Source organism: Balaenoptera physalus (genome assembly GCF_965194825.1).
Source record: "Balaenoptera physalus genome assembly, chromosome: 5".
Taxonomy (NCBI): domain Eukaryota; kingdom Metazoa; phylum Chordata; class Mammalia; order Artiodactyla; family Balaenopteridae; genus Balaenoptera; species Balaenoptera physalus.
Genome location: NC_138884.1, coordinates 38,052,951 through 38,067,850, shown reverse-complemented (window position 1 = coordinate 38,067,850; position 14,900 = coordinate 38,052,951). Strand labels below are relative to the sequence as shown.

Below are 14,900 nucleotides of genomic sequence, written 5' to 3'. Positions count from 1 at the left end.
TTGAATTATGATTTAACTCAGTAACTTTCAACCCAGCATAAATACTTAATGGACTCATCTAGGGAGCTTTAAAAACATCCTGTTGCTCAGGGCCACAACCTCGGATGTCCTCAAGCAACTGATTTGGGTGGAGCTTAAAAAACCAGATGATGCTGGTGCACAGTAAGTGCCGTGAGCAACAATAGATATGACTGATAATTAAACACAACTCCATGAGATTGTTTGGGCCTCTCAAACCCATGGTTCTCCAGGTATAGCCCCCAGACCAGCAGCATCAGCATTTTGTTAGAAGTGAAAGTTCTTGGCCTCATCCTAGACCTGCTAAATCAGAAGCTCTGGGGGTGGCGCCCAGCCATGTGTGTGGGAGGAGCCCTCCCGATGATTCTGGAACACACTAATGCGGGTGGACTGCTGGTTCAGACCTCTAAGCCGTTCTGCCAGCAGTGACCTTTGCTGGAGATGTGGTTTTTAAGTTCCAGCACAATCTCTCTTATTAATAAGTCTCTTATTCAAACTTATTCGAATAATAAGGCACGACTGTCACAGCCCTCTCTCAATATATCCCGGCCAGAGGCTCTCAGGGGTTCAAGGCTTCAGTGATGATTTTTAAACGATTGTGTTCTTGTGATAGAGTGGGCAGCTGCTGGGAGCTGGGATCCAAATCCCTGGCCTGATTCTCCTCCAGTTCACCAAGAAGGAACAGAGAGAAAGAGGGGTAGACAGGGGAGGGCCAGGAGTGGGCAGGGTCTGGAGCCCTGGTTCTCAACCTTGGCTGCACACTGAACTCTGTGAAAGATACTGAGGCCTGGGTTCACCCCAGATATTCAGATGTAATGGTTTGGGTGTGTGCCCTAAGCATTGGGAGGGTTGAAAGGGCCCTAGGTGACTCTAATGTATGGCCAAGGCTGAGAAGCACAAGAGGACTTCTTGGTTTGGTTTGATCTCTTCCTTCTAACATGAATCTGACTCTTTGCTGTAGACAGAGGTACGGGGGAATGGAAAGTGGGCAGGCTTCTTGGGTTTGGTTTCTTGAACATCCTGAAATCCATATTAAATCCAGTTTCTCCACCGAGCAGGACAGCATTTGAATACCTGACGCCTGCCGTCTTTTCTTCGTTTCACTACCTGAATTATAAGATGGTTTCAACAATCTGTGTATGGAGTCGACATAACAAGTGAAAGAATGGAGCATCTGACTGAGGTCCAACATGCTTCCCGATATTCTGAGTTTAATAACATTCTCTCCTCATTGTTTTATTTTACACTGTGATATCAGTGTGGCAACCTTGCAGTTGCTATATAAGACTTTTATTTTCACTTTAAGAACTAGAGCTTGGTCGCACATTTGTTCCATTTTCAAAAAGAGAAGTCAGCTAGTTTGCTTCACCAAGAAACAGAGTCACTTCCACTGGGGGACGATGCTCGGAGCGGTGACGAAGGGGCGAGGTGCCCACCCGGTTGCTGAGCTGCCAGGCTCACCTCAAGCATTTTCCCTCTTTTCCCACTTACGAGGATCCCTCCCAGGGTCCCCGCCAGATGTGTGAAATACGCATCCCAGCTGTGTTTGCATGGATATTGTCAATAGTCGTTTCTAAGTGACTCTCTACACTGTGCAGTTAATTATCTGGCCATTTTAGGATTTTAGGATTAAAAGTAAAGCGAAGTGTTGCAGCTTAATTTCATCGCTCACATGACCACTCCCATTATCTCCTATTAATGCTCCATTTTCTGAGCAGAGAGAGAGAGCGTGAAAGGGAGAATCCCGGGAGGTTTGCACTGGGGTCACTGGAGAGAGCGTGACTAAGGCCCCTGGAGGGAAGAGGGGTCCCGGCAGACTCGCCCTCAAGCCCCTACACCAGTGCAGGCAGGGTTCAAAGCCACGCCCGCTGCCCTTCACACAGCCCTTCTGCTTTCAACGATGGTCCTCCTTCTTTCTTCTGCTTCTTCTCTTGTGCACTTCGCTGGCTGCTACCCCCCTCTCCACTCTCACGCTTGTTCCTCTCTCTATTTCTGCAGCTTCTTCAGTTTTACCACCCCCTAACCCCTGGCTGCACCCCTTTTTCCATGAAATATGTCCACATTTAGATAAGAAGACAAAATGAAGAAGTTATACCGGACAGATTAGTCTCCTGGGCAACAGAGAATAGATCAGTCTAGAGATGGGGAAACAGAGTGGGCAGAGGATGGAGGAAATAGCAAACTACCAACACCAGGCATGAGCGTGGGCCTTTGTAGAACACACAGCATTTTCACAGCTGGAATTCCTGTCCCCCTGGCGACTCACTCCTGGTTAGAGATGCTTGGCCTGCCCTGGTTTTCCGGCTCCCCCTTTGATGACATTTGATGCTCTTCGCACAAATTCTTGGGCTGATCCCCAACATTTTCAACTTTTCCATCACAGACCCCCTGCGTACCCAGCCCTTCTCCAACTTAGTTTCTGCCGATTCTCACTGCACAGGGACTGGCTGGAGTTGTCTTGGAGCAGTTGTGAGGGCAGACCCCCCAAAAGCAGTTTGGTGCTGCACCCAACCTCCTCTCCCCAGTCTGGAGATACACTGCAGATGTGCAAGCTGACAGGTGTGCAGGGGCGATTGTGGCAGCATCATGGGAAACACAAAACAAATAACCTACAAATACGAATACAAAAGAAATAACCTAAGTCCCCATCAATAGGAATAGGTTGTGATATATACAAATAATGGAAGGAAAAGGCAGCTCTCTGTATACAGACAAGGAATAATCTTCAAGATCTAATTTTAAGTGAAAAAAGCAAGGGGCAGCACAGTATATAAATTTTGCTACCATTTGTGTTCAAAAAGGAAACAGGAAATGATACTTACACTTGTACATGCAGAGAGTTTTCTGACAGAAACAGTGGTTACCTCTGGGGAGGAAAACTGAGTGGCTGGGGAAAGGGTGTAGTGAAATGTCCTCTCTGAGCTTAGTGCCATGTGTGTAGTGCCTGTTCAAAAAGTCTAATTAAAAACAAGATAAATGCTTTAGAACCAACATAGAGATGTGGAAATAGATGGGATCTTGGGTCTCATTCCTTAGTTGTACAGATTAGAACATTGAGCCCAAATTTCCATAACCACTAAGTGACTAGAACCCTCACCATCACTGGCACCTATGCTCAAGGGAACACAGCTTCAAAACCCTACATATCACATGCACTCCTATGTTCACAGCAGCACTATTCACAGTAGCCAAGATATGGAAGCAACCTCAATGTCCATCAACAGATGAATAGATAAAGACGATGTGGCATATGCATACAATGGAATACTACTCAGCCATAAACAAGAATGAAATGCCATTTGCAGCAACATAGATGGACGTAGAGATTATCATATTAAGCGAAATAAGTCAGAAAAAGACAAATATCACATGATATCACTTATATATGGAATCTAAAATACGGCACAAATGGACTTATCTACAAAACAGAAACAGACTCACAGACATAGAGAACAGACTTGTGGTTGCCAAGGGGGAGGAGAGTGGGGGAGGGAAGTATTGGGATCTTGGGATTAGCAGATGCAAACTATTATATATAGGATGGATAAACAACAAAAGGAAAGGGAGGGTTGGAGGCGAGAGAGGCCCTTCCCAGGTCACTGTATAGCACAAGGAACTATACTGAATATCCTATGATAAACCATAATGGAAAAGAATATGAAAAGAATATATATATATTATATGTGTGTGTGTGTATATATATATATCTGAGTCACTTCGCTGTACAGCAGAAATAAACAACATTGCAAATCAACTGTACTTCAATAAAATTTAAAAAGAACTCTGTGTATCAGTAGAGCTGACAGAGTAAATATCGGGGTTATACCACAGGGCGAGACATTTGAGACTGTTTCTTTATTTGTATTGTGAACAATGAACTTGTTGTGAAGATAGTTAGATGGTGCATGTTTATCCTAGTACCTAGCATATACTATCAGCATCTGATAAATGACTGTTATTTGTTATTTGGAGCTATTATGCTCTTGTTTGGGAAGGGAGGGATGTGAGGAAGGATGTCACAGGAGTGTCTGGAGATGAAGGCTTGCAGAATAAAGAAAAATAAAACACACACAGAGAACCCTTGACTTTCATTTATTTAAATAGTCACTAGAGAATCAGAGAGAGTAAATGATGGTTAACATGGAAAACATATGTTAGGGTGTGTGTAAGAGGGATATTGTGGAGAAAATTTCCAGTCCTTTTCCCTCCAAAATGCCACTAAGAGCCACCTGTGACCAGCATTGTCCTTTGTACTGAGAAATAAATGTGCACAACCCAGGACCATCTGTGTGCTTCTCCCCATTTCTCTTTCATGCCTGATTGTCCAAACACCCTCATTATTCTTGCTAGCTTATTTCCTTTCCCATTTTCTCCTCTTCTGGGGCAACAGGTCAAGTGTGACTCAGAGCTCTGAGTGTTCTACTGGGAAATTGTTCATCTTCCGTGGAGAGGCTGGAAAGATCCTGTTGTTCTGGGCAGCTCTGCTCACAGCTGCCTGGGCTGAGGAGCTTAGCAAGAGTCCAATGAGAGCCCCTCATTGCCTTTGTGCCAGAAATCTACCTTCCTGTAGGCTGAGGGGCAAGAACACAAGTTTCCCTCTCTTGGTTACCAGTTCATGATTTGTAATCATTCCATTCCTGCCTGATGGGAAGGAAAATATTGTGTGAGGTTCCAAGCTCAGGTTCTGCAATCATCCCTCCTGGGTTTAAATCTTCACTCCCCTGTGATAGCTTTGTGGTTGTGTGCTAGTTGTATAAGCTCCCTGCCCAGTTTCTATCTGAAAAAATGGTGGGGACAAAATGAGATAATCTGGGTACAAGGCAGAGCACAGGGCTTGGCTCTTAGTAAATTATCTGAAAAGGTAACTTGAAATCATAGCAGCAGCTATAGCAGTAGCAGAAGTAAATAAACAGAAGAAATAAAAAGGAGGTCTGGTTATTGGAGGAAGGTCCATCAGCACTGACTTCAAGGAACAGGGCCATTGTCACCAACTGCATTTGTGTGTGTGCCACTGCTCCCACTGCCCACCCGTCCCCCCCAAATGTATCCAGTCTTTGCTGGCCTGGGTTACCAGTGAAGAATGCTGTTTGGTCTCAGTAGTTCTGCAAGCAGGGTGATTTTAAGGAGGAGATTGTCCTGGTGGACAAATATCTTTTCCTGGTCCAGGGTGATACATGATATATCAAAGTTTTTAACAAGTATGTGAATACGTTATTGACTTACCTTATTTCAAAGACATAAATATAGGGCAAAGTCACTTAACCCTGAAGGCAGAGGTCAATAAGTGGTAGATTTTTTTTTTAATACATTTTTTAAAAATTAATTACTTTATTTATTTATCTTTGGCTGTGTCGGGTCTTCGTTTCTGTGCGAGGGCTTTTCCTAGTTGCGGCAAGCGGGGGCCACTCTTCATCGCGATGCGCGGGCCTCTCACTATCGCGGCCTCTCTTGTTGCGGAGCACAGGCTCCAGACGCGCAGGCTCAGTAGTTGTGGTGCACGGGCTTAGTTGCTCCGCGGCATGTAGGATCTTCCCAGACCAGGGCTCGAACCCGTGTCCCCTGCATTGGCAGGCAGATTCCTAACCACTGCGCCACCAGGGAAGCCCCTAGTGGTAGATATTTTTAAATCCTGCTTTCAGTATATACACGAGAAGAACACCACTTACTTAGACTCTGCAGTTTGTAATTGATTCTGAGGGTTTGGGGTGGCATTGACAGATGTGATTACCAAGTGGATCCCCTGGTCTTTGGAGAAATTGAAGTGTTTATGTAACTGAAAAGTTAGACTGTGATCAAAGGAATACTTTTATAAATCATTGTCATGCAGTCATGTGGAGAGCTAAGGACTGAACTGACCCTGCCGTACCCAGTCGGTCACCCTCTGGGTGGTGGCCTAACGTGCCTGAACATGGCTTCAGGAAGTGGACATCTTCCTTTGCAGAGTAGCTTTCACCTTAGAAAGAACTTTCACATAAATTATTCCATTGGATAAGTTGTCTGTAGCCTCAGCTCATATGCTGGTTTTCTCATTGGACCCCACCTGAATGATAGGCAACACTGTACCACGATGGGAAGAAAACCTGGGCTCTCCTGACCACGGTCACTACAGAGCCAGGTGAGGAAAGATTTTTCAAATAATCATCTAGCTACTAGTCTTTTCCTATCCTGTGATGAGCCACGGATGTTTTCCAACACAGTCTGAAGTCCCAACAGAATAAACCTGCGTATAGCTTATTAATAGGGAAAGTTCTAAAGATGCATGTTATTCAATAAATTTAAATATTGGTGCAGTTGCCTTAGTTTCTAAGGGAACTTCCCCTTGAGAATTTCACTTTACAAATGAGATACACATTATATTTTTATTTAGAGTCCAGGAGGATTTCTGTAGGATCATTTCAGAGGCGACTTAGTTTTCTGCAGAACTGAGGCCTGACACTGACATCTGATCAGTCACCCTGATTTCAAAGAATTCTTTTCCATTGGTAGGTTAACTTTTATAAAAAAAAAAAAAAAAAAATAGGACATAGTGCAATCCTTTTACCTAAAAGTGTTACGTGGCAAGTGCTTAATTCTCAGTAAAAGGGAATTTAGATTTATTCAGAAATGTTATTAAAATACCCTATAGGATAGCCTGGAATATCGCCCTTGACACAATAAAGCTTCTCAACGCCCTTGGATTAAGTGCGTCTAAACTGCCTGCCTTTGTGGGAGGTTTATCTCTGGGCTCTGATCCATGTTCAATATACTCCCAGGTTGAGCTCCATTTATGTTCGATCAATAATATTCTGTGTCACACTGAACTGGAAGACCAAAGCCAGTGGATCAAGTTTATCACTGGATGCATGTAGAATAAATTTCAAATCATTGAAAACATACCATACTAACTTTGTCTCCATGACAGTCTCAATTTTGTGTGTGTTCCCACAGAAATGGAGGAAACAGAACTGTCAGCAGAAATGTCCGGAGACATGCAAAACCTGGAGGAAGAGGCTACGACTCCAAGCACATCTGCTGCAGTGACCACAGAACTATTCACTGCCAGTATGACTTCTACCGTTATTGATGAAGATGCAGGCCAATTAGAGTTTATATTAATGGTGTTGATCCCGTTGATTGTATTGGCCGTCCTACTTTTATCCGTGATACTCTTTGTAATATACCATAAAAGAAAAAGGAATAAACAAGGTAAATATTTTGCCTGTTCCCATTTCCAGACAACTGCTTCATATGTTAATGAATAACTGATAAAACACAATACTTTTTGCTTCCACACAGAGCCCTCTAGCCAAGGATCGCAGAGTGCTTTACAGACACGTAAGTATTATCCTAACACCTGCCTGGAGCTGGGATGGTGTGGGAAAAGAAACCGAGAGGTTTTTAAGTGAAGCAACTACATAAAATAATACGTGATGAATGACTTGTTTCAATGAAGTTTTCCAGAGTTTAGAAATGCCATATTCCTTCCTATTTAAAAAAAAAAAAAAAAGAAGAGAGAATGCTTTCAGCCTAAATTGAAAATTAAAATACACAGCTGCCATCTCTGTATCTAATCTAGATGAGGGCCCTGTGTAATTTTGGCCAATAGGTCAACGTAACATTTCCCAACCATTGGAGGAAACGGTTAGGCTGGTGAAGCTGTGGGTCAGATTGGGGGCAGGGTGGGAAGGCTGCAGTCCTTGGGCTCTTCGCCACAAGAAGAGGATTCTTCCATCTGTGCTTTGTCACAGATACTGTTTTCTCCCCCATGCCCCATCCCCATTTAATCTTGAAAAGGCCTGGGTGAAGCATGGTTCCTATTCCTATTAAAGCTATGCTAACTTTTAGAATGAAATTCCTGATTGGCTAAAGATGACTATCATCAATGGAAAACTAATCTGATAGAACATTCCCGGGGTCAGAGATACACTCTTGAGAGGATTCACTTCCAATGCCAGGACTATCAAATACTAGGTGTCAGGATAGTTCTGAGTCCAAAGCAGACTTGGTTTCTTTTGGCTTGTGCTGGTAAAAGTGACTCCAATTAGATTTTCAAGTTGAAGCCTTTAGGCATTCCAAAAATCACTCAAGGGTGATAAGATACATATTTATATGTGCATACAAAACTCACTCTGTGTCCTTCACATCGACTAACAGGGCACCTCTGGCTTTGAGATCATGCCCTTGGCCTGCGGGCCCCCTCACCATCCTTGTACCAGGAGAGGCTTTAAGCTCTCCTGGAGCTGTAAATGGTCATTTTCCATTATGCCAGCAGGTAGGGCAAATGCGAGCTGGGAAGGAAGCACTGAAGAGCAAGCATTACCTTTCATGGCAGGGTAGTAGATTCCAAGAAAGTAGAAAATACACATGTTTCTCCACTGCTTGCAATTTCAGGGTGACCTAATAACAGTCATTACGTGGGAGCTCCTTTGTAAGCTAGAGAAAGAGAAAAAGCAAACAGAGCTGCCTGGACCCATTTTTTTTTTAAGTAGGGAAAGTAAGAATTTCCTGCCCAAACCCTAGCCTATAGCTGATCTTACCTAATGGAGTCATGGGGTCAGGGGGAGGTCGGGGCTGACTAGTCAAATGGTCATGCCCTAAAGCTCTAAATCCAGAAAGGGACTTTTCACTGAACTTTATTTGGAGAATCTCAAAATTCAAAAGCCATTCACAAGTGAGAACTGACCTCAGACATGGTCCAGGCAGTATTTGCTGTTCCCTCTCCTGATGCCTCCATGCCTGATTGCTGCTATGTCTTCTGTCTGGAATTTCCTTCTTGGTTGCTTGGCAAACTGCCACCCCCTTCTTCAATGCCCAGTTCTAAAGTTTTTATGAAGAGTTGAGTAATCACACCCCAAGCAAAATTAATCACCACCTCTTGACTGTTCACACTTATTGTGCACAGTATTTACACTGGCATAAGTTGGTGACTTGCCTTTTTTTGGTCTCTCTTTCTTACTAGGTTATGTTCTCTTTAAGGTCCAAGAGAACTAAGAACTTGTCTTATTTATCTTGTTGAATAGTGTGGCGAGGACAGACTTTGGAATACTCTGCCTAGTTGGCTTTTGCCTTTCCTAGCTCTATGACCTCTGCTTCAGTTTCCTCATCTGTCAAATGGGCAAACTCAGCACCTACCTCATAGAGTTGTTGCATGAATTAAGTGGATTCATCTATTTAAAGCACTTAGAAAAAACAGTACCCAACATATTCTGTCAGCTAATTATTATTACCCCTTTTATCTAACAGAATGGCTAGCTCAACACATATATTAGCTGCTCAATAAATGTGTTGCAGGAATGAGTTGATGAAAGAATGTGAGAACTTTTTTAGAGAACACATTCTCAGAGGTAAAAGTAAATTTGCACATTATTCTTAATACAAATTGGCATATCATTTTTACTTTAAATATGCCTCACTTTAAGAAAACACAAATGGAAAACTTAGAATTTCAAAGCAACTGCTTATCACCAAAGTTTTTGGTAAGGAGCGCTTTACTGGAATATTTTCTTTTACTTGCCACTCCTTTAATATAGATTCAGATGGTTAACTGATGAATCTCTCTTCAGACAGACTGACAGCTAAAAGGTTCACAACCACTGCCCACTGAAGTCCCCCCATTCATATTTAGCATTACAATGCAAGTCAGTAAAAGGAAAATATATTTAAATTAATGGAATTTGATCTAAATATATTTTTAATTTATTTTTCCAGGAAAACTAAAACTGTCATACTGGGTCAGACCAGCATTTTGCTTGGAAAGTTCCCAAAGGAATGTTTTGTGGGAGGGCATGGGTGATGTCTCCGGTTAGGAATAGACACATTGTTTCTGTCCTCAGGTGAATAGAGCCTGCTGTATTCTTCCACACCAAGAAATGTCTTTAAATTTGACAACTGGGGAGCACTTGGCCAATATTTGTAGAAAGAACACTTCACCTGTTTGGAAATTACCTTTTTTCTTTGGGCCTGTCCGTTCCTTGTCCAGGAAAGGGAAGGCTGTGTAGTGACTTAATGTGCTATTGTCCTTCTCCCTAGACTTGCAGGCATTAGATTTGCAGTTGTTATTATTTAACATTTATTAGGTGTCCTGATGTGCTGCATCTCTGGGAAAGAGCTGCAGGGGAAACAGCTGGCAGTAAAGCATCCCTTTAAACAGGCTTTAACTACAGGACACCTGGCTGGGCTCAGTCTCCATAAAGACACTCTCTTGCTCACTGTTCAGCACAGAAACCAGATAAGCAAGCCGGTGTCCTGCTGGGTCCCCCGTTCCCACCCCTACCCTGCAATCCTACAGTCAAGTGCACCCGGGAGTCTAGCCCGCAGGAGGGCTTCGTGGGGCTAAGTGGGTGTCAGGGGGGAACTGAAGGAGGCGGAGGGAGTGGGGAGGCCGACAGGAAGTGGCAGGGCTGTGGGAGGGAAAATGGAATCAAGTGCGGGTCGGGGGTTGTGTGAGACCTGCGTCTGCCTCCCGGTGCAGAAGAAGTAGGTGGCTATTAATAAAGAGACAGAAGCCAGGTGGAGTGGAGCGGGCAGGGTCTGATCGCTGAGGACGGGTAATTGGTCTCCCTCCCAGTTTAATGCTCGGCTCCGGGGCGCTCTCCCAGATGTTTTCCCGTTGCCATGGCGACTGGGGCAGGGGTAATGGCCGTGGAGCAGGGGAGACGAGGCCACAGGAGGCTTTTTGCTCTCTTTGAATACTGATTACAGGAGCTTCACGTTTGGTGCATCTGGAGCACTTTTGTAATTGGTTTTTAAACTTTTCTATCATCCGCATGCAGGGCTAGCTTTGGCTCACCGCGAAGCCTGCGGGCACCCAGATTAGAAAGATAAATCCCCCCCCTCGACAGTGGGGCTGTGAGGGGTTATTAAGAAGGGAAAGAGGGAGGGGGAGGCGGGAGGGACAAAACAGGGGCATTTTTATGGGTCACCTGTAAGGGAGGTTCAGCTGTATAGGGGCTTTATTTATAGTAAAATCCCTTAAGGAAATAGCCTGTACATTTTAGATGAAAAATGCGTGGATATAAAATAAGATGAGCGTACTCCCCTTTCCCCAATTTAAGTGTCTGAGGAGTTAGGCACCTGCGGGAAGCTTCAGATTCCTACCGAGAGGCAGGAGGACACAACCTACAGCCCCTCGAAGGGAAGCAGTGATGGCATGAAACTGACATCTGAGCCCAACTTTCCTGGGTTAGCGGTGCCCTTAAAGCTTGCCAACCCACAGGAAATTACAGCAGCTCCCGGCTGCCAGGAGCTCAGTTCCAGGTGCCTGCTGGTTGTGTCCCCTCGCTGAGGACCTGCACCTCTGCCTGCCAGACAAAGGAGGCCTCTGATGGCTAAGGATCGAGGCCATTTGACTATTCGGTGGACCTCTACAAAGTGGTTTGCTTCTCAGTGGTTTTCACATCATAAAAGGTGCAGTGGGGCTGTGCTATCCACTCTCTGGCCATCATTGCCTCGTTTCTCTGGGTGCATTGGTTCCCCTGCCAAACAAAACAGAGTTTGAGCACTGGGCCCTAATTCTTGCCCGTGTTCATCTGGAGTCTGGTCAGCATTCGAGCCATTCTGCAAACTGTTACCTGACTCACCTCAACTAACAGCAACAAAAAGCAGGCTTGTTGGAAGTTTCACTATTATGAGAATGCTAAATCCAAAACATTGGGCACGAATTTAACCCCAGGGCTGGACAATCCAGATTAAGACCTATTCGTTTATTCAATAAATATTTACGGGGTGTTTGTCAGGTACCGTGCAAGCTGGATGGGGTAGGGCTGGGGGATGCCTCCATGAACAAGGCAGACATGATCCCCGCCCTTTGGCAGCTATGGTCTAGTGGGAGTGACAGACAAAAAAGAGTTAAACAGAGAAACTGATCAATGACAAATTGTGGCAGACACTGTGAAGGAGCACACGAGGAGCTGAGCTGGGAAGCAGTAGGAAAGATGGGCCTTCCTTCAGACAGAGGAGGTAGGGGAGGCCTCTCTGAGGAAAGAGTATAAGCTGATGTAACTGGGCAAAGGGCTCGAGTGCCTGCGGTGCAGGAAGCCAGGCTCTGAAAGAGCAAAGGAAGCCAGAGTTTGCAGCAAAGGAAGGATTTATTGCAGGGCGTCAAGCAAGGGGGTGGGAGACAAGCCTCAGATCCACTCCAACTTGATCATTGAGTTAGGGGTGTTTTTAAAGAAGAACAAAGAAGCTGTGATTAATCATCGTCTTGTGACATTTCTGTGACATTTCTTAATCGTGATTCTAGGAGTCAGGACGTTTCTGGTTTACGATTCTCTGGCCAGGTGGTCCATGGCTGGGGGTCTGTGAGCACCACTTGCCCTGGAGAAACAACCTGAGTTTGTGCTTTAATGATGAGATCTACAACAGCAATTTTAGTACATTAACGATGTTATCGATAACAGCAGTTTTAGTCATCTGACTCTGGTTGATTAGTGTTCAGTTAGCACAGGACTGAGGTCAGAGGGAACAAGAAGGGGGATGAAGATTTGGATAGAGAGATTAATCATAAACTTGGTAGGGGACCTTCTGTTTTAGGGGGGACTTGGTTTCAGTGAGACCAGAAGGGTGTGAGAGATCCACCCACACAAAGAGCAGGGCGAAAGGAGAGTTCCAGGGGGAGCCCGTGATTGATACCCCATGTCCTACTCCGGGACAAAGGGACAGTGTCACGTTTGGTTTGGTGTGTTGCAAGGAGATGAGACAGCAGTGGTTTGAACCGGCACATGTGGGGGCCCAGGAACAAGCCCTTTTTTCAACTCCTCCTTTCTCCCTCTTACCACTGTTTTCCTCTTCCTATGGATAAAAATAGTCAAGAGGGGTGGACATCCGCTGTGAAGTGAGCGCTCTCAGAGGACCACCAGATCTAAAAGAACAGATTTCACGTGGATGGGACCACATTTCAATATGGCAGTCTGCCCTTGTTTGACATAGAGGTTAACTATTGCTCCTTTCAAAACGTTATCTACTTGAAGTCATTTCCTCTCTTTGTAGAGGAGATTTCAGCTGTTGTGGAAATAAAAAGTTGTTACACACACTGAACGCTAACATGACTTTCCTATTTACTCTCTTGCAGATCACCTGGGAAGTGAAAACATGAAAGTGTAAGTTCCCCACTGCGTCCAGTCCAGCTCGGGATGGGCCAGGATGTCGGGGGATGAACAGATTAGAGAGCCGGCTTTTCAAGAGTTTTGGGTTTGACACCCCTTGCGGGGACCTTTGGCTTCCCCAGCCCCAGGAGGATGTGCCAGAGTGCCCACACTTCACCCCAGGGGAGATCTGAGAGGAGGGCAAGGTCCTTTGTTCAGAAAAGAACTTTTTTCCTGACTGCTACTGATTCCAAATGCATTGTTGGTTGAGTATGCTGACGCTGGGTGTATTTCAAGGACATCCGTTCATTTATTCTGATTAAAAATTTTATCTCCAGGGAAGAGACTTTAGCTGGTATTAAGGGAGGGGAGCCCTGGTAGAAGCCTGAGGTTTGTACGTTGAGAAGTAGAGCGTGGTGGGGAGAGGGGGCGAGAAGAGGAATGGAGGTGGCGGGAGGGGTGGAGGAGAGAGAGGAAGAGAGGATGCCACCCGGAGGAGCCTGGGGCGATGTCACCACCACCTCTGCCCCCCTCTCCCCGGTTGTTTGGACACTAGGCTGGCTTCCTCTGCAGGGTGGCGCCTACGCAGCGCAGCGGTCAGAGCAGGTGGTCCCCTCCCCCAACCCCACCTACATTAACCTGGGCTTCTCCCCTGAACTGCGCGCTGAGCCCCGGCCAGGGAAGACGGTGGATTTTTTAGCACAAGGGCTCCATTTCTTCAAGGCAGGAAAGCCTGGAAATGGAAGGGCGAGGTGATGAAAGTAGCCTGTTGACCGTGGCCTCTGGACCTGGAGCACTGATCAGAAACCCCCAAAGAAAGGGAAGTGAAATTGAGCAAGGCTAAAATGCTAAATGTGGCAACTCCCCGGAGGAGTCTCGGGCTTGGTATCTTCCGGGGGAGCAGAGTCTCCTGGGCTGCCTTTCAGCCCATCATCAGTAATGGATGAAGGTTTATTTTCGTTTTTGCCTTTTTTCCTATTAGAGTTTGGTCCTCTTGAATAGGGCAAACCCCCAGCCTACCCTGGAGTGTAAGAGACTGAATCAAGTTCATCTTCCTTACAGTCAACGGTCAACGTCCTAGGCGCTCCTCAAACAAAATTCAGCACATCACACATGTTGGTTTTGTTTTGTTTTTTCCAACAAGCTCTTTATTTTCTCTCTCCAGCCCTATTTTTGAGGAAGACACACCCTCTGTGATGGAAATAGAAATGGAAGAGCTTGATAAGTGGATGAACAGCATGAATAGAAATGGTATGTGGTGTGGAATAACCTAAGGTGGTTTTTTCTGTGCTCTCTGGTAAGAGAAGGCTGCCCCCGCTTTGTAACTATTCCATGAGTCCCGGAGGGACCCTGTGAGCCCACCCACATTACATCTGGCACATGCATGAAGTAAGCGGGGGGTCTGACCATCCTTAAATATGCAGTTTAATTATTGCATCAATTGTTGCCACTCTTTTGTATTTTTGCACAAGTTTTTCAAATGGCCTCTTTCTTCTTGAAAATGATCTTATTTTTGAGCAAGGAAATCTCTTGAAACCAAACTGTCTGGAAAAATTTACCATCTGGCATTACCTGATATATTACAGAATCTAGAGATTTGTGATTTTAATCTGTATATAAATATAAAACTTTATCAAATATGGTTTACATAGATCTGTCTGTCTAGTAGGCACTAGCCATATATGTCTATTTAACTTAAAATTTAAAAAATTAAATGAAATTTAAAATCTTGTTCCTTACTCACTCCAGCCACATTTTGAGGGCTCAGTAGCCACCTGTGGCTGACAGCTATTATATCAGACAGTGCAAATCTAGAACACT

General features: G+C 44.9%; 1 protein-coding gene across 8 annotated transcripts in view; it reads left to right on the top strand.

Moving 5' to 3' along the window:
* Nucleotides 1–14,900, top strand: part of TMEM154 (transmembrane protein 154) — a 45,617-nt gene that overhangs the window by 15,734 nt on the left and 14,983 nt on the right. For 4 of the 8 annotated variants that reach the window (XR_014264158.1, XM_082463586.1, XM_082463583.1 and 1 more), the window contains exons 2-5: nt 6,946–7,203; nt 7,294–7,332; nt 13,067–13,094; nt 14,245–14,330. Coding sequence is in view for 4 of the 8 variants with exons in the window: in XM_082463586.1 (XP_082319712.1) it covers nt 6,946–7,203; nt 7,294–7,332; nt 13,067–13,094; nt 14,245–14,330 (411 nt within the window). In the remaining 4 variants the exon portion in view is untranslated. Of the gene's footprint in view, nt 1–6,403; nt 6,501–6,919; nt 7,204–7,293; nt 7,333–13,066; nt 13,095–14,244; nt 14,331–14,900 lie in introns of those variants that run through there. The other 4 variants (XR_014264156.1, XM_082463585.1, XR_014264157.1 and 1 more) reach the window with 3 other exon arrangements.